Raw genomic sequence first — 20,214 nt, forward strand, 5'->3', positions numbered from 1 at the left:
GAGTTTAAATTACACTATTATTAGTAATCCTATAGTCATGGTGGCTAGCACTGCAATAATTCCCTTGTTGTGGAGCTTCACAGCACAGAATTATAAATAATCAGCTTTATGAGGACCCTCTTTATTAAGCACACTGTGTTTGCCATGTACTCTTTTGACAAATGCATGCCTTTCCAGCTGCAAAGATGTTTTATAAAACTACTGGAACTAGTGCAGAAATTTACCTTGGCTTGATAATGTTCCTCCTACATGTACCCTCATCAGAAAGATGAACACATGAACAAATAATGATGAATCACATATATCTTGAAAGGATCCTTCCATCTGCTCTTTCAGAAGGCAGAAGGGAAGAGAATGAAGGGAACAAGGGAATGAAGGGATATCTTTCGAACTGGCACATGCTCCTAATGACCACAGTAAGAAGGTTCCTGTGACCAAGTGTAAGCACTGATGCTCTCTCCATATACAGCCTCCCTGAAGAAACATTGTCCCTCTCTCCACAGCCTCCCACTGTATTTTTCAAACCACAACATGAAGATTTTAGTCTGGCTACAAAAGCACAAAAAGTGAATTGTAAAGAACCTCAGAAAATCAAATTATATGTTCTCATGAAACAAAGAATGAATCACTGATAAGGAGGTTTTTCTTAACAAACCTTAACCAAAGAGTCTGATCCTGTTATCAAGAGTTATTTTAACAGAGGAAAAGAAATGTCCTTTAATAATAATAATAATTTATGTATAAAAATAACTGTAGACATTTGATTTTTTTTGGCATGCTCCTCCTCACACAGGGAAACCCCCAAAATCTGCCTGTTCACTTATCCTTGAAATTAGACACCTATCAGGCAAGGAGGGAGGATTCTCCCTCAGCTGCACAAATGTTTCCATCATGGTGTCTGCTCTGTTTTGTCTCTGTCAGCAGCTACAGGGCAACTTCAATTCCTATTTTTAACGAAGAAAGAGACAGTACACAGATGTTTATAATTAAAATCTCAGCTCTACAAAGGAAGGAAGGACAGATGGAGAGACAGATTTATCAATCAACTAGCTGCATGAGTCTCGATGATTAAATTCTCCAAAAGCTACATCCAAAGTATAAAAGTGAATTTCAGACTGAGATTCTACCTACTGAATAGCCTGTTGCAGGTACCAATGAAGTAAAAAGAAACTATGCGACATCTTTACCTTCAATGAAGAAAAATCCAAATATACTTCCAAGAACAGGTCACAGCACAAGGCAGAATATTGAAGTTAAACAGCTTGGCACCCCGGAGTTCCTGAACTGGATCCAGTATTGAGTCCTGGCACATAGCTGGTGGATTTATCTGAGCTGTTCCCCCTTTCTGACTCACCCTCTCCAGGATGTAACCATTTCAGCAGCAAAGTTGCTGAAAGAGTTTGATGTCAGTGCCTCAGCTGCCAAGTTTGTTGTCTGGCATCTTAGTACAAATGTCATGCACTCACATCTTTGTCTTTTGTACTCAGCCTCTGTGGACATTTTCCCCTGCCTCCTCTCTTACTTGAGCTGGCTGAACTTAGTACATGTCCCAGGGTAAAGGGTATTCTCATGCTTTAGCTCTTCAAAATGTATAACAAATACTAGTCCTATGGAGTAAAATGCTTTCTCCAAATTTGATTTAGTTTATTAACATCTAATCAAATTTGAAATCTGATAATTTTATATGCAGGAAATGTTTCATGTTCCTTTAAGCAATCTCTTAAGAGTGCTCTTAAGTGAGCTGAAATTCCTCCTGTGAAATTCCACCCTTTGCTTATTGAAAGAGTACATCTACACACAGAGGAATTTTTAAATCTGCTGGTATTTTTAGTGAGCTGTGCTATCAGAGTACCTTAAAGAAAACCTAATCTAATAAAGATCACATTTTCAAGTTATAAGGGACTGGGATAAAGCTAAGAATGAGACTGCAAACCTAAAATTGTAAATTGCATGATTTCTAAATATAATTTTTTTGATGAAAGGTAGGCATTTTCCTTTGCATTACTGAAATGCAATACAGAAGCAAAATAAAAGGCCTGTCTTTTGAAAATGCAATACAGAAGTAATCTAAAAAAAAAAAATGTGTCAATTCTATTATCTGGAACTGCTATTCACTGATGCCTTCTGCAAAGAAATAAAATATAATAGTTAATCTTTATTTGGCACATTGTGTATTCAATGAATAGCACTTGGAATTTAACACTTGGATAAACATTTAACTATCTGGCACTAACTGAATACATCACTATTACGGGGAATTTATGTAAAATATAATCCCACTAAGCAGCAGTGATTACCATTCAGCATCATTAGGGTAAGCCAGTTTACTGGGAGACAGTCCAATAAAAAGCAGTCACCTTGATTTAGTATAGCTATACTGTAAAAATATATTATGTACAGTTCTTAATGAGGAAACATTTCTGGATTATGTGTGTACAATATCATGACAAGGCAACAGCCCATGAGCTAAAATGCAACAAACATCCTTCAGCAAAAAGAAGGAACACTTTATAACGCAGTATTTGAGCCAGAATTCCCTCTTAAAAATATTCATCAGGATCCCCAACTTTCAGCAGGGCATTTGACTCAAAATCTTTGCAGGTATGCTTAATGGCTTGACTGGCGGAGCTGGCCCAATTAAATTTGAACCCCCGCCTCTGTTACAAGAGATTATCTGTATCAGAAGCAGACTAGAAATTCTTGCTGGTCTGAGATGTGGGGTTTTGGTTTGACTGCTTCCTACCAGCCACTCAGGTAGGTGCATTTAGCTTGGTTTTTTTCCTTCCAAAATTTTATTGTTATATCTGTTTCTCCCTTCTGCCATTTTCCTTCTTCCTCTAAAATAAAAATCTTATGTTCCACTGTATTCCTTGTTACTCATCCTTTTGGTTTAATTTCTTCCTTTTTAATTTCTACTCCCTCTCCCTCCTTCGTTTGAATAGACATTAAATGCATTATGCCAATTCCACTGAATTCCAAAGATGCTGAATCAAGGTTTAGTAGTCGCTAAACAGACACTAGTTCATGTCTTCAATACATAAAGAAAACAAGTCCTACAAGGTACTATGATGCCTTAGTGCTAACTCTTAATATTCTTCTAGTTTCCGAGACAAGCCAGGAATAATAATAAAGTCCTAAAATCTTTGTCATAGGCTAAGGACACCATTTACCTTAAGAACACTTTAATCTCAGCAGGTATCTATAAATTTCAGTAGACAGTTAGCAATGATACTGTTTAGTTTTTATCTTATTGGAGGAGGTCGTTGTAGCTTACATCTGTGTTTTCCTCTTTGTGGATAACACCTTAGATGTCTGTTGCTTGTTTGAATGTTCAGGCTGAGACATTTACATGTCAGGACTAACATGCAGGTCTGTGCCTGCTGGGTCTGAGTATACATCCATGGGTGGCCTCCTTCTCCTTCCAAGATCACAGGTGGGAGACATACGTCAGGGATCACTGGAGGGAACACCGAAGAATGATCAAAAGTTCTCCTGGAAGGGAGACTGCTGCTAAGAAGAAAGGGAGATGCTAAAGATCAAAGAGGAATAAGAAAGCAGGGAAATGCTATTTGTCAGTGAACTTAATTCTACTAGTTACCAGTTGTTTCAGTAGGCCACTAATCCAATTAGTACCACTGCCTACCCCCTTGCTTGTGCTAAGCTCTCTTGATGTGCTTATGCACTGCCTTGTCACAGCTTTTATGTTTGTAAAGTCTGCTAAATCTGCAGTTATGCTGAAAGCTCTTTTTTTATTTATACAAAATGTCTGTGGTCAGAAGTTAGAGGGTCAGAATAGGGACTATGGACAATTATTGTTTTAAGCTTTAATACTGTGCAAGCATTCAGAATCAGGAGAGCATTGTTGATGACGATCTGCATGAAACAACAGTTGCATCATTTTACTATTATTCTGCTTATACAATTTTTTTTCAAAACAGATAAAGGTTAGTGTGCTAATGTTTAAGAATATGTTTGCCTGAGCAGGCTCTGAAATGTGGAGCTTTTTCTCCATGCTCTGTTCTATGAAAGGGAACAGAGAAAGCTTAAGATGACTAGCCAATAGGAAAAAATGAAAGTGATTTCAGTTGTTTGTGCCTCAGAATAACTCTGCTACGACAAAAGGTTCTACAACTTAATTTTCTATGTTTGGGGTAGGAGGATAGATATTTTCATGCTAATGTGAGAGGGCTATAGAAACAAAAGATGAAATGACTGTTTCTTAATGCTCTGTATACTAGAGGTACAAGGCTTCACTGAAATCACTTGGCACTTGGTGTTACAAGTTAAGCAGACAGCTGCCTACCTGACTCTTCAATGAATAAATAAGAGTTCATACACACAGCTACCAAGAAGGCCCCCAAAAAAGGTAAATAGATAAAAATAGGTAAATCTTGTTTTTTTTTCTTTCACAAATCAAAGGCATTGATAGCAACAATAATACATTTTAAAATTTCAGAGGTTGCTTTAGTTGAGCCCTGAATCGCAGAATTATAAAATTCTCAATTCTTCATGACTTTTTCCACTCTGGTAGAGGAATGATTCCATCTTCTATGGACAATGAAGATCAGAAAAAGGAACATCAAGTATAGGAAGCACAAATACTAACTAAATTCAACAACATATGGAAGCCATGACTATGAAGAACAGCATAAAACAAATTTCCAACTGAAATATAACTTCTGTGTAAACATATGGTTGTAAGAACTGTAAATCCACTAAAATAATGATTTGATAGATGCCTGCTAAAGCAGGTTCCTATCAAAATGTTGGGGCATTCAGTAAAAAAATCTCAACACTGACAAAGGAATGTGAGAAATGTGCTGTGTCTTCAGATATCCAAGATTTTCTTAAGCACTCCAGATGTTAACACATCCTCCTCTGGGATGCCATCACATAGGAACAAACACATTTCAGGAAACCCACTGGTGACTCCCAAGAGAAAACCTGAACAAGAAGCTTTAGGTAGGAGAGAAGAGCCCATGGTCCCTACACCAGAACTCTGGAACAGCAGGAAGTGATGGGCTAAAGCTTACTAGAAATTGCTCAGGTAATTTACAACAACGTTATTTTCCCTGATACAACACAGCCAGTATATTCTAAATAAAGAATGGCTCCAGCATATACATTCTGGGGCAAAGCAAAATACTATTACGAAACTGTGTGCATTATGGGAAGAAAAACAGCACTCTAAATTAGCCATTGAATAATTCTGAGATTTCCAGTTTCAAGCATGAATTTAACATTTTCATGTGTCATGTGATGGTTCCTTGAGTTACCACATATCAGCAAAGCACAAGTAGAAAACAGGGCATCTTAGTCAGCCATCTTTAAGGTAAAGTGCATTATTTCAAATATTTCCAACATTTCTAAATCCTTTTCAAAACTGGGGCCTTGCCCGCTCACATAAACTTATCGTTTTTGCTGTGATTTTGCTTAACCATTTTTTTCACACAAACATGTAAGCTCATATTCTTAGTCTCGTAGAAAGTGTATGTAAAAAAATATTTCAAATGCATGTGCCAGCCTTTGCACTTCAGCTACATGTCAGACATTTTCAGAGCCAGGTGCTGAAAGCTGGGATTAGTGGGCATTTCCAGCCTCTTACGCTGAGTACAGCAGAGCCAAAAATAACATTCTCAGCAGATTTTTCAGATTTCTCATTTATCAAAACAGGGTTATTTATGTCTGCTGTAACTTCTTGTATCTGAAACACAGCATGTCTGGACTAGCAGCAACTTTTTTTGTTGTTACTGCAATAATTATGCCCCAGAGAGCCTGCTGTTTAAAAGAAAACCTCTATTTCCTTTTTGCTTTCTTTCTCTTAGGCAGTCCTTTCTTGTGGACATTTATTTAGAGATCTTAAGATAAATGCACTTTTTTGATAGGCATAGTATTTATGAAATGGCTTTTAACAAGTAATAATTTGTATATGTTGATTGAAAATAATGGCCAATACTGTTTTCTCTTGTAATTCCTTATACAAGACAACTAACCAATTGTTCCCAATATCCAACAGCAGTACATACCCATAGTTTTCTTTGGGTGCGAGATACAAAATAAAGCAATTATACTTGACTTACTTCATTCCAGAAATATAAGCATATGATCTTTCAACTTACTTTTCTTCAGTACATGTCTTACTCATATTTTGAGGAGATTTGTGCCTTTTCTGATTGTTATGATCATTCTACACTCCATGTCACTGTAAACAGTCTGCTTCCAGCTCAGCAAAACTCTTTCTAGACAATAACACATCAATCCATGTCTGTATAGAGCTAATCCATTATATGGAGCAGACAACAGAGTAACTTTTTTAATGTATAGTTGTTAAAAGAAAACACATGTAATACATGACTTTCACCTCTTGATTGACTATAAACCAGTAATTCATTTAGTGCATGGCTCGCTCTGTTTCTTTGCTGTTAATAATGCTTACGGATCATGTACCCCAGCCTTTCCTCAAAAACCTGAAATATGGGAAGTTTAGCAGATGGTGAGTGCTTGCAGGTGGGCAGAGATCAAATATTTGTGTTTTTCTTTCAGAAGCAAGGTGGACAGAATCTCAGTTTATAAGATTGAGGTAAATCCACAGAGGTGAAAGGAGTTCTTACATTACCTGTGAATCTCGACTAACGTTACTGTAACTTTATGGCTGCAAAGTCCCCAGATCTGCTAGTTAATTTCACTGGGAACGAAAAAGGAACTCCACACAAAATGAGGTACGTCATTATTCTAAAGCATTTCTAATGCATGCTCATGTCTTATTCTTCTGTCATTTTTGCCTCTTTCATCCTAACCTCCTCAGCCTTCTCTAGTGCCACAAGCCAGAACATATATGTCTGGCCTCAGACAGAAGTTCTGGTGACAGACATGAACTAAAATATATGCATAAGTAGGAATATATATTTATTTTTTTTTCAGACAATGTCTTCTAAGGAAACCATCTGTGCAGAATTTTCAGACTCAGGTCTCAGATGTGAAGAGCTATGTAAGTTTCTCCTAGACAAACTGTAGTTAAAACAATTTGAATTTTGCTTGCCAAATATTTACCAGCAGTTATCACATTCAGCTGAGTATTTGACTCACCCTTCTGTAGTATAGCATATGTATGTGTGTGTGTACCTTAATTTGACTGGTGTGACAAATGGCAGATAGCTCCTAAAGTCAGGCAGGAGTTATCATGTTCCGGGGCATTACACCTGTCTAGGATTATCAACACATCAGTTTTGAGAAGGAGAGTGAAAAAAGAAAACACAGCAGATTACACAGAAAGAAATGAAAAGTTACGTTATTCATCATAACTTTGTAATCTCTTTCTATACAGTATAAAATATGAGAAGTACTGTTTTAGCATAATGAAAACATAAAGACTGTATGCAAAATAAACGGAACTATAATTTTCACTGTACTCTTAGAAACTAGGAAATTTAATATTCTGCATTAGCCACAAACTTATGCTGCATGTAGACACCAATTAAAAGCAGTGTAATGGTCACTAAAACATTCATGTCTACATGCACTATGCAAAACTGAAGCTGTCCTTTAATGAAAATCTCCACTTGCTGTAGTATCACTGGGTTTAACTTCTGATTTTGATTGGCAGTAGATGGCAGTGGGTTGCATTAGCATATAAGTAATGTACTAAATTTTATATAAGATAAAATAATATTTTTATCTCCAAGTCTTAAAACAGTGAATAAAACTAACTTCTGTGATTTACAGTACTACAATGAGCTCCCAACAAAATCACAGTCCTATAAAATTGTCTTATAAATAATAAATTATTCCTTGCATGGCTTTTTTCTCTCACATTAATATGATGACCCACTGAACTAAAATACAAATGTATACTTCATTAATTTAATCATACACATGGAAATATAATAAAAGAGAGCAGAATATCTATTTGCAAAATATTACTTATATTATTTCTGCATTACAATTAACATGTTTTCTGATACAATTTGATTTCTCATTATTATTGTGTAATAATTTATACACAGACATGAAGCTGTAATTGTGTCTCATATATATGATAATATATACACCATAATTATAATATGACAATATTTACACTGTAACTAAAAATCAATCAGTTAAATCCATATTAAGATGTTAACTGGAAGGATGAGAGCTATGAGAAAGCATTTAGAAAGCTGACTCTCTAGCTATTTGTTGAATCAATTATACACAATTTACCTCAATCTCTGAAGTCTTTTGAAAGCACTGCTATTCTCATAAAATTATCTCAAGCCAGAAGTCCATTCCCCAAATCATCAGATGACCTTGAGAACTAAAGTCCATTGTCCAAAGAGACTTGGCAGAACTTAGGTATGGGTGTGTCCAGTTCCCTTGAAATAGAATTTATATACTGGTTCCTAAATTACCAGCAAGCTGTTTAAAAAACCTGTCCTATCTGACCTGTCTAATTTCCAGTGCATTATTTCAGTTGCCCTCAATCTTGGGCAAATGTAAATATGTAGAGGTATGTATCATAGGGCAGCTCAGCAGGGCTAAATCCATGTCGCTGACTTACACACAAAGAGCATAGGAAATTGTGGAGAGAATAAATTTTCTAGAACTACCCTAAAGAGAGAGGTCAAAATCCTCTGTTTATCTGTTCTGGCAGCTAAAAATCTAGACGAGGAAAGATTTTGGAAGGAAGAGTAAAGCCTCAGACTGAGACAGAAGAGAGTCATCTGTGGTTGGACGGAAGCATCAGTAAGTTTGCTGTACATCAGGAAAATTATTTTGCATCTGCCAGACTTGTTCTCTTGTTGGAGTATGAAACAGCAGCCACAACCTGACATTTTCTGACACAGCTATGTGACCTTCATAGGCAAAATAGCAAACTCTGTTATTTATACAAGTAAGTTGTCGCTTTTCATATGATCTTCTTTTTAATACTTATTGTTTAAGTACTAGGCTTAAAAGTAGTGGAAATAAATCGAATTGGAGGTTGAATTAAAATATTGGATATACCCTAAAAATAAACTCAGTACCTTACAAAAATAGTTGATCTAAACCTTAAAGATTTTATTACTTTCTGGCTGATAATCTCCTTCTAAAATAGTGTGAACTAGAAACAGACTGCTATTAAATGCAGATGCTGTTATAATTTTTTGCTTGATCTGGATGGTGCTTATATTCAGCTGTGAAAAACATCAACAAGTATTTTACATCAAGTAATCCAAAAGGCCTTGATTTGTAGAATACCATCATGTGAAAAAAATCCCAAGACTTATTAATAGTTTGTACTTTTGAGTGTATTGATATTTCCAAAGGACGAACTCTTTTCTTAAATAAAAAAAAATTAATAATGGCTTGTACCTATCCCTGAGAAGTTTTTCAACCTGAAATTGTACACATATTTTTCTTCTGTCACAATCTGAAGCGCTAAGAAAGTTAAACTCAGAAAAGTCTTCTAAACTGTCATCTTCATTAACCTTATCTTTCTGTCTAATGGGAGTGGGGACAAGCATTCTAGTTTTTGGTGAAAATGACATCTTGTTCCATTCTGATGTTATTTTTGTTACATACTACATATCAAACTTGGACCATCTTTGGATGTCCAGCCTAGTTCTGGTAATTGAAACTCCTGCAATTAAGAAATATGTGATTGGAAGTGTGAGGAGAAATACATTACAAATGAGAAACTATGCTCTTTCAAAATTAGCAAGCACCTCCCTTATCCTTTTCCCCATCTTGTCAGACTTATTTCTCCATCTCTGTTGTTTTTTTCTTGAATGATCAATTTAAGAAGTAAGTGTCCTACTGCATCTTGGAAGAAGGAATGGATTACATCTGCCCCAAATATTCAGGTATTTAACTGTCACTGTCTTCATTGCTACTGGAATGTTACAGACATATGGGTTAAAAACCCCCAAAACTCAGTAGAGCCAATCTAGCAGCCTTCTGCTTGAGTCAGTCTTTCTGCCACATTTTAATTCACTGATTTCATAGGATTTAAAATTTGAAAGGTCCACACAACTTACTGTTTTGTGCCAGAGCTTGAAGCAGACAGTCCAAGCATCCCTCCAAGCTATCTGCTGTGCTGTCAGTGGATGTTATCTTCAGCTTTTTCAGGGTTTCACTTAAATTATCTGCTTGATAAACACAAAGGAAAAAAGCAATCAGTGTCCTCAACAATCTGGTAACAGCACTATAGTCTTGAATGTAAATAATTAGTGTAAAGTAAACAGTTCCTGTATCAATGAAGAAGACATGCATGGTCTGTGTTCTGAGGATACAAAAAGCCAGGAGTCAAAGGTTATAGATTAAATTAAACTTTCCAAATTTATATATACATTTATCATTTTGCATCTGAGAACAGGATGTCACAGCAGGCGCTTTATGAAATGCCACTGAACAGCAATTTATCCATCAGTATTTTCTCAGCCTTGCCAGTACAGAAAACCAGCAGCCGTGGCTTTGCTTCTCCCCTTGTGTGTGGGAATAAAATAGAACAGAAATAAGCATATCTTGATCTTCTTCATCAATAGAGGCAAAGTAATTGAAAATGCCAATTTCTACATGCTGTGTAGGCTTCCATCTTGACTATTCACAGACGCCTAGTGCTAAGCTTAGAGCCTTTTAAGACTTATCCCACTTTCCACCACAATGTTACTAGCATCATTGTTTATACAAACTGTGTTAACTCTTTAAATTCAACTGATCCATAGAAACAGATGGCATCTTGAAATAAGAAAGTTCTGTTGTGGATTTCAGATCACTAACTCTTCTCTCTTTAAAAAAACCACCACCCAAATGCAAATGAGATGACATTATTCTCAAAAGACACCTATGTGCCCAGTAAAGGTTGGGGGTAGTATGATGTTACCATTTTGAGAATTCTCTCCGTTCATCAGCAAGGTTTAAATGCTGGCAGCTGCAGCCTGAGCCTCTGGTAAGCCCACTGATGACTAACCTCACTCTGAATGGACTATTATTTTAAAAATGAGTGCTGATTCAGTTTCCATGCCAACTCTGAGAGCAAGCAGAAAGTGTTACTCAAAACAAATAATGTTAAATAGTGTCTCACTGTCTCTTGTTCCCTGTGGCTGATTGAGAGCCTTGACCCAAGCCCAACAGTTCAGCCATAGGTGCAGTGCATCACTGGCATCTGCTAAGCCTGACTAGCAGCCAGTGCTGCCTTTAGAGCTTCCCACCAGCGTAGGAAGCCTCCTTGACAGGTGAGCTGGCACCTGCTGTGCTTTGCCTCCTCTTCACTTGCCAACTTATGGGATGGTGCAAAGGAAAAGAGCAGAGACACAGCAAGGATCCCATGAAGAGGGTGGAATCTCACTCCCAGAGCTGCTTTGCTTCTCAGCCAAAGCTGTGGCTTTTGTTTCACCTCCAATTTTTATTAGCATATGCTTTTGTAGTTCAAGATACCATACAGATAAAGGTGAGATACTTAACTTCAAAAAGTGCTCAGTATTTATATATGAAATTGCTTATATGTTTCTATGATCAGACAGTTAAATTTTATCTATTCAACAACGAACACGTTCTTAGCAACACTGTACCAGGAGTGTCAGTACTCCCAAATGCAGACAGCCAGTGGCATGCTGGCAACTCTGCAAAGCCTTTTGGGCAACCACACTTGGTTGTGGCTCCTTGAGATCTTAAAAACCTTCCTCCCTACTACCTGCTCACTATGCTGAACTGTTACCTTCTGGAGCAAGCTATCAGGGAAAAAAAACCCCTAAATTTTATTTCCCCTCATACTCATGTTACTCTGTAACAGGCTCACTGCAGCACTTTTCTTGAATCACATTTAGCCAACCGTAAAGTTGAACACACACTGCTTAAATTGCTTAAATACATTATTCAGGATATACCATTAGAATTTGTCAAAAGACACAGCTATAGGGCACTCAGTGACCAGCCCCAATACTACATTTTGACATTGTGCACTCCACCTCCTCTTATACCTTCTTCATCCACCTCCTTCTAACATTCTTCTCTCCAGTTTTTTGCTAACATAGCACTTATTCTCTTCTTTCCTTACAGGCATCTCATCTCCTTATATATTCACACACTTAACTTTGAAGCTGTAGCAACATTTACAGTAAGAAGACTCAATCTATTATATATATGAAAAGCAAGGGTTTCTGTAATCTGGGGAAGAAGAAAATGCAAAAATAAGAAATTCACCATCATGCCATATTTGCAGACTATTATCAGAGAGCACACCCAGACTTTATTTCTCTCTTACAGCCTCTTCTACTTCACTTGTGCTCAATAAATCACAAGATCCCGCTTATTATTTCATTTTTCTATGCAGAGGTGAGTGCTTTACATAAAATTGTTATTTCTTTCACTCCATGCCACATCAGAACCTGCAATAGAGTTAGGAGTCTCCCCAGTCTATTTTCCTACAACCCCTTTCTGCTCAGAGCCATGTAAAGCTTTCTGGGGAGAGTCCACTATTCTAATACCCAATTACAGATGCTATGCAAAATTATGCATTTTGGGCAAAATTGTTCAAATATGACTATCCAAATATTTCATTCCCTAGGACAAACAACTCAATTTTTCATGGTAACAAGTGTGTGCACGTCCCACTGACATACGGGGACATTCAACTGCAACTTCAGGCACACTTCAAGTATCAATGGGCACATGTGACAATGGTACTTGTGGCCATACTTTTAAAATATCTTTGAAACAATGTTGCACTGTGTGTTCAATTGCCTTTCCGCCTGGTCAAGAGCACAGAGGGAAGAAACCATCCTTCAAGGAAGAGCTTGTTTACTTCGGTTCTTTCTGTCCTAGTGTGTCTCCTTTCTAAACTGAGTTATACCTTGAAAGAGACAGCTACTTTTGAAACCCAAGACATGTGCAAACATATCTTCAACAGATTCAGAGGTTTTGTCATCTTTCTAATTTTTTTTTCTTTTGTTGTCTTAAAAAGAACAAACCTTTATAGTCTGAGATGAGGCTGACAGGGGTATTCAGAGAGAAGTGCTGTAGTGCTCCAGAGGGCTCTCACCATATAATCACACAAGGTTTCCAGACTCCTACTGTTTCACAGTTGCCCTAAACCCCTTGATTAGGGAAGAAGCTATAAATGCTTCTTTTCCAAGCACAAAACCCCTGCTGTTTTCTTGTGATCTTCTCCTGATTACTTTTATGTCTCCTCTCCTTCTATAGCAGCTGTTTCCAATATATTGGCTTGTTGCTGCATAGACTGATCAGATTCTCAGCAATAAAACCCCATCAAATAAAAGCAATATAAGGAATCTTTTTGGCTGTGTATCAGAGAAATGCGAGTTCGTACATTGTGTCAACACTCAAATCATGTGAAATTCATATTAGGAAGAACTAAGGGTGCAAGATTAGGACAGCAGAGGTGAAAATTGTCTAGGAATGTTTCCTGTGGTACAGTTGGTCAACAATGTGATATTGTGTTGTGAATACGTGTGGCATGCAGTCTGAAGTTTAGCAAAAGTATCAACTATTTTGTTGATGACTCTAAGCACAGGGAGTCTCTCATATCTGGCTTACTGTACTGCTTTCTGAAAACTTAGTTATCTTATCTGGACAAAAAGCCCTGAGTCCCACACACCTTAGTCCTATATATCCTAATGTTACAAACTGATAAATTAGCAAGATGAGTCTGCCAAGAGCTGTCAGACCTGTCTGGCCCATTCCACCTACAGTTACATTTTGTTTTCCCCAATAACTACTCCTGCACAAACACTCATAAAAATGAGATGGTTTAAATACTTTGCCCACATTGCTTTTTGGTAGCACAGTATTACTACTGTCTTCTGCAACCTTTTGCTATCTCTTGTGCAGGTATTTTTACAGAGAAAATTAGTCAGAAACTAACATTAGTGAATGTTTTCATATTCCATTTCACTTCACTGTACTCTTTTTTCTGTGACTCATTCCTATTTACAGTCACTGACTTCTTTTATACAAAAGAACTGTTCTTTCATCTAGTAAAAACTCTTTAGTTGATCAACTTTGTTTAGAGTCAGGGCAACAAGCTGGTTAGACTGCAAAAAGTTTGAAAAAGTACCCAATAGTCTATCTAGTAATGCAGCTTCTGATGGTAAGAACCAACTTGCTAATTTTGCTCTGAGTCCAGAGCATCTTCACCCAAATCACAGGAAAAGCTGTATTCCAAGACTGATGTTAATAAAGCATTTAGAATGCCTTATCTGAGTACTTAGATGGTCAGCTTTTTTCTGGACTGTTTGTTTTTATATATCTTCTAACATTTTACCCAGTATAGATATTTTCTCTACAAAATGAGGCTTTTTGAACATATCATCAACATTAACTGTATCTTTTGATTGACACTTCATAGACATAGATGTGTTGTTATTGAACAGACCCACTGCATTATACATGCAACTTAACAGGTAAGGAATTCAAAATTAATAGATATTGAAATGAGACATACTGAAACATGCTGATCAGATAAAAAGAAGTCTGAGCATTTCTGCTATTACAGGGATGGTGACTGTATTAACATCAGAGCCTTTTGAGTCTGTTCCACTGTCTCTCAGAAACAATGAGACTAACCACAGCTGTTTTTGATGAAAAGTATATTCTGATGTGATATTATTTGAGAAGCTGACACAAAGATCAGCCACATAATCTGTTTGGGTGAGATTTATGTATTTGGCCTGAATTACTTTTTGCAGCAGAAAGCTCAGCAGCTGGTGAGATCTGTAGCACAACTTTGATCTTTAATGACCCCAGATGCTGCTTCCCCCCAAAGAAAACAGAAGGCTAGTACAAAATTATGAGAGCCCTTTAGCTCCCAGGACATTGAATACACTAGCAGAAATGTATAGCATGGGTCCTTTCTGAACCTATACAAACCGAGACACATCCTCTTGGATCATTCTTCAAAGATACCTAGTCCCATACAAATGTTCATGTGCAAAATACTCCAAATACAGAGTTTGTTGAGGACAGAAGAATCTTGTTCTCACATTTAGCCCATTGCCAAAAAATACTCCATCCCCTCCTTTCTTTGTAGCAGCTGTCCTCAAGTGTCCTAAGTGTACACTATTTTCTGCCAAACCACCCAAACCCATCATTAGAGACAACGCTTTGCTCCCAGCCCATCCAGGCAATTTTTAAACCTGGCACCTAATCAGGAGGCACCTATATACTGTCAGAAAGCAGCAGCGAAGAATTAGTTTTTGATTAGTAATGCCAGAAGACTTGGTACAGACAGACAGGACTAACATCTTAATCAAGAAAGAACTTACTTTTAAACAAACAGAAGCCCTGTTAATTTCTGTCCTACCGTGTTCTCTGATGTGGGTTTAATGCTTTTTTCCCAACAAATTTTCTTGTTCCAGGGATATAATGATGGATCATTATCTGCAGGGCTCCTTCTGCAACCTGTTTTTTACTTACGTACATTTGCTCTACTTTTCTAGCATAGTAGCTAATTTTAATGAGAGTGTCTATTTTTGACAGCAGTTCAGCTGCTTCATTCTTAAACACTTTCTAAATCTTAGATATATGCCATCTGGTCTTAGAGACTTGTTACTCTTTCATTTAACCACTTGCTTCTGCACCTGTTCTTCTGCCATGGGCCTTAATTTTTATTACCTGAAAATACCAACATGCCGTGACTCACTGCCACCTGAGCACTAAGCTACCTAATTAGTTTTTGTAATTATTGGGTCAGCCTATACACACTAACAGCTACTTAGTCAATCTGTATTCAAAATCAGGATAGAAACCTAAAAAAAGCGGCCTCAACCAGCAGTCAGTACACTTGGAATCTCTTGCCAATGCAAATTTTCTGTTTGCTTTCCCCCCCTACCTTGGAGGACATTTGATATCTTTGAAAATAATTTAATGTATTACTTCTACTGTAGCCACAGATAAACAATAGATTCTAATATAAAAAGCATTTACACTGCCAAGGTATATGGATCTACAGCTGCTGTAATTGGTTTCTGCACATTAATGATCCTCTGTTACTTAAATCATGACTGGCAAAGCTAGACTATAAGAATGGTATTTCAGAAGATTTTGCAGAACCTTGGAAGATTTTTTTTCTCTTTGCTAGGAAAAGGTGGTACAGATTTAGGTAACTTTATATTTCATAATTAAACACAGCAAATCTGGAATTATCTTAAGGTCTAAAGAAACCAATCAAAATTCAGTGAAATCAACATAACTCCACTGCTTCACAAAAAGCCCTAAAAGATTTTGCATAAAACCAGTCCAAGAAGAAGAGTGAAATAGATTTTTTTTTCATTTAATAGAAAATTGCTTGATAAAGGGAGTCTGTAGTGAATAAATTTCATTTAAAAATCAGCTAATGATAGAAAAACTAATTATTTCAAATAATTTGGTTCTCACTTTACAGAAAGATCTTTTCTGGTTCTCTATTACTAGCAGTAGTTGAAAAAAAACATAAAGACAGCTACCAATTTGTAAAGAATTAGAATTTACTTGTCAAGACTGCATTTGCACATTTTATTTTCATATAGCTTTCTTTTTCTCCAGGTGCCTGATCTTCACTGAGTCATATTATCAAAATGGTTGTAAACACAAAAGTTCCAGAATTAAATCAATGCACATATATTTCACCATGTAAAATATTTACCGTACAATACAGTGCATGCAAAGATGTGTACACATGAAGAATACTGTTTTATCCAAGGGAGACCTCCCTCTTTCAGGACAAGTGTTCTGTTTCATATTGTCCTTCTTGGCAAGTGGTTCTCCTTTTATTTAGTAGTACCAGAAACTACTAAAAGATGAAGAATCATTTCCTTTCTCACTGGCAATTATAAAGTTACTATCATTATGTTATGTCATCATGCTTGAAAGATATGAACATGCTTCCTTTCATAAGGTGTTTATAAAGTACGAGAGAAGCAAAGCATTGTGTAAGTGAATGGTAGAACTGGAAATTTAGGGTTAAAAGTATCTGTGTGGGAAGTAGGGTTTTCAAAATGAGATTTTCAGGTCCCAGAATTACTGCACACTCTGGATTCTTCAGGAGTCTTCAGATGCAGGTAGAGATTACACTCAGCACTTCTATAAAGCAGACCACAACACATCATGGGCAGATATCAAGGTATCACATGGGGCAGAAGGGGATCCAGTACTTTGTGGGAACATTCAACTGTAAAAGCTTCTCTATACATGCCCACCCCTCCTCAGTTTATGACACGGCTTCAAAGTACTGCAACATAAAAGGAAAGAGAAGGTCTCCTCCACCAGATTATTCCAGACTACTGTCCCCCCTATGCACAGAATGAAAAAAAATTTAGCGGGGGAAAAAAACAACAGGACCTAAATAGTATCTTAAATGACTATTGTTGCTTCAGACTATAGTCCAAACTAACTTCTTGCTCATGCTACAGCAAAAACTCACCAAGCAAATTAAAATGGACAGCCTAAAGCAGACAGTTGGAATAGAATATAGCTCTTCCTCAAGAGTCAGTAAATGACTGAAATAGGATCTTGGGAAAAAAAAGGAGCAACCTTAATACTAATCAAATCTATAATTCCCTACAATGCTGTATTACATATAACCATATGGAGCAGAAGAGACAAGCTGCATGTCTGCATGTGTGTAGACACATGCAGACATGCAGCTAGTAGGGCTTGCATCTCTCTACTGGCTCTTTTTTATTTATTTTAGGTGGATTATTATGTTCTTTCGTCTTTTTTCTTTTTCTTTTCTGCTCCTCCAGATGATTTCTGCCTGAAGCACTTTTAATCTATCAAGCAAGAGTCACTTTGTCAAGTCACGACAGCAGGAACAGAGAACAGGTGCTAGGAAACAACAGAAGAAAATTAAACTACCCAAACAGTACAGTCTAGAAACACCACATTTAAAACTGAACATATCAAGCTTTTTCAGCTTTATCTTTTCTTTGAGATGATCTTTGCCTACACTACTGTGTCTAACCTTTTCTGACTGTACCAGCTCTAAAAGTCTTGATCCTAATGTGACTCAAGTTAGCTGACTACAAATGCCAACCTAGACATTACACAAACAAATAGAACACTTTCCTAAAGAGCTTTTTAATTTTTCATTCAATTATTTCCCTTACTATATTAAAACACAGCTCTTTTGCAGCATAATTTAAAACTACATTTTCTTCTTACTGAGCCTAAAAATAAAACAAAAAACAAAAAACAAAAAACAAACAAACAAAAAAAACCAAAAAAAACCCTCACAACAAAAAAAACCAAACAAATAAAAGCAGGTAATACAAAGCTGAGAACACTAAGTTCCAGAACTAAGAAAAATTCGTTTTTACTTCATCAAGCTCTGGTTCTGGTCTTCCCTCTGCAAGTAAGTCCATATCAACTGTACAAGTACACCATGCAATACCTGTCATAGCTATACTTATACCACCTTGAGTTACTGAACAAATACAGGATTTGATTCTGTATAAAGCCCTCAGGCACATCTTTCACTAGCAACAGTGAGAATTTTGTCTGGGTAAGATACCCAGGTTCAAAACTGGTACTGCTAGCTCTAATTGTATGCCACATCAGTGTTCTTCTGTCAGATGTTATGAAATACTAATCTCTGGCTACACAGCTGTTTTTTAGCTATCATAAGTTCCCTGAAAACCATAAATATGGAAAGGAAGCACCTGAAAGGAATAGGGTGAACCACGACTCCACAGAGTGTTACAGATTTTGTTTCTTTTCTTTTAAGCTGTCTGGTTTGAAGGTCATAGAATCATGGGCCCTTTAATACTGGAGAAGACCTCCAAGATCATTGACTCTACCCTTTGACTGAACACCACCATGCCCACTAGACCATATTGAAAAAGTACCACAACCACAGAATATTTGAACACTTGCAGGGATGGTGACTTTATCTCTTCTCTGGGGAGCCTTTTCCTGCTTTCAGTGAAGAAACTTTTCCTAATATCCAACCTGAGCCTCCCGAGCATAACTTGAGGTCGTTTCCTCTTGTCCCACACCTGGGAGAAGAGGCCAATGCCCACCTTGCTACAATCTCCTTTCAGGGAGTAGAGAGTGATAATGGTCTCCTCTTACCATTCTTTCCTCCAGACTAAACAACCTCAGGTCCCTCAGTTACTCCCTGTAGGACTAACCATCATCCTGTGATTTACTGGAGACAATGGAGATTCTCAGTTTTCAGGTATTACTTAAAATAAATAAAACCATGATGATGCCAGAAAAGGAGGAGTCACATAAATTCACATGGTCTTAATATGTTTACCAGAATATTTAAATGGAAATCTAACATCATTATTATCAGTGTTTACTGATATAGGAAATCAAGTCTCTTCTAATACTTGGTTATTTTTTGTTCTTTTTTTATAAAACACATTATTTAAGTCTATTTATTAGAAAGCCTGTTTCTAAGTTCTGTTTTTAATGTTTTTATATACACATAAATTGTGTATACAAAAACACCTTTTTGAAATTCCCTAAAAGTAGTGATACCTAAATTACCATACATCTCATATCTCTCTTATGTACCTTACAGAAATGACCATCTCTGAAGCAGTCTTCATTTTCACATTAAGAGAAGGTATATGTGTAATTTTGCATAGTATGAAAGTACATCAAGCTTTCTGACACATCCTCTACAAGCGTTTCAAAAATAGTAAGTTAAGAAACAAAATCTCAGTCCTTGTCCTGTTGGCTGTTAATAAAATTCCATCTGGTCACTTAGGAGCTGTGCCAACATTGCCACACAAAGAGCTTTTAAGCTGTTTGAATGTTCAAGAGTCATTTGACAGCTTTTTATTTACCTTTTTTTTGTCAAATATGCACCTAATAGTATACAGATGGCTAGGTTCTAACAAGTTTACTTGTGTGTAATCTTGAAACTAACCTTGAAAGTAAACTGCTGAGGTTTTGCTTTGGGGTGTTGCTTGGATTATACAGTTTTTTTCTAACATTTAGGATTGTTCAGTCTACTGCTGCTCCAAGTTCCTTATTAGGCAAATACAAAGTGAAAGTGAAAACTTGGTGCCTGGTTTTTCTAAAACTACAAACAGAGAAAGAATCTGCTCAACCTGCTCAGAGCCAACAGAATGGGAGCAGGGAACAGGGAGCTGAAGTCTCAGTCAACAGCAAGTTAAATGTTCACTGACAGAAACTTGAAAGTGAAAGAAATCCCAAGAACTACTCTGGGCAAAGAGAGAGACTTCAGCAGCAGATGGAGACTATTCTCAGTGTATATTATCCATGTATCTTTTAGTGCCAAAATCAGTT

At 36.8% G+C, this 20,214-nt stretch overlaps 1 protein-coding gene across 2 annotated transcripts in view; it reads right to left on the minus strand.

Annotated features, from left to right (window-relative positions):
* The window catches only part of RAP1GDS1 (Rap1 GTPase-GDP dissociation stimulator 1), a 58,808-nt gene extending 48,485 nt beyond the window's left edge, over nucleotides 1-10,323 (minus strand). The window contains exons 1-2 of one of the 2 annotated variants that reach the window (XM_062493002.1): nucleotides 10,308-10,323; nucleotides 9,996-10,103 (exon numbers count right to left, since the gene is read on the minus strand). In XM_062493002.1, coding sequence (XP_062348986.1) covers nucleotides 9,996-10,103; nucleotides 10,308-10,323 — 124 coding nt within the window. Of the gene's footprint in view, nucleotides 1-9,995; nucleotides 10,104-10,307 lie in introns of those variants that run through there. The other variant, XM_062493003.1, reaches the window with a different exon arrangement.
* Nucleotides 10,324-20,214: the final 9,891 nt, after the last annotated feature.

This window comes from Cinclus cinclus, chromosome 5 (genome assembly GCF_963662255.1).
Source record: "Cinclus cinclus chromosome 5, bCinCin1.1, whole genome shotgun sequence".
Lineage (NCBI taxonomy): Eukaryota > Metazoa > Chordata > Aves > Passeriformes > Cinclidae > Cinclus > Cinclus cinclus.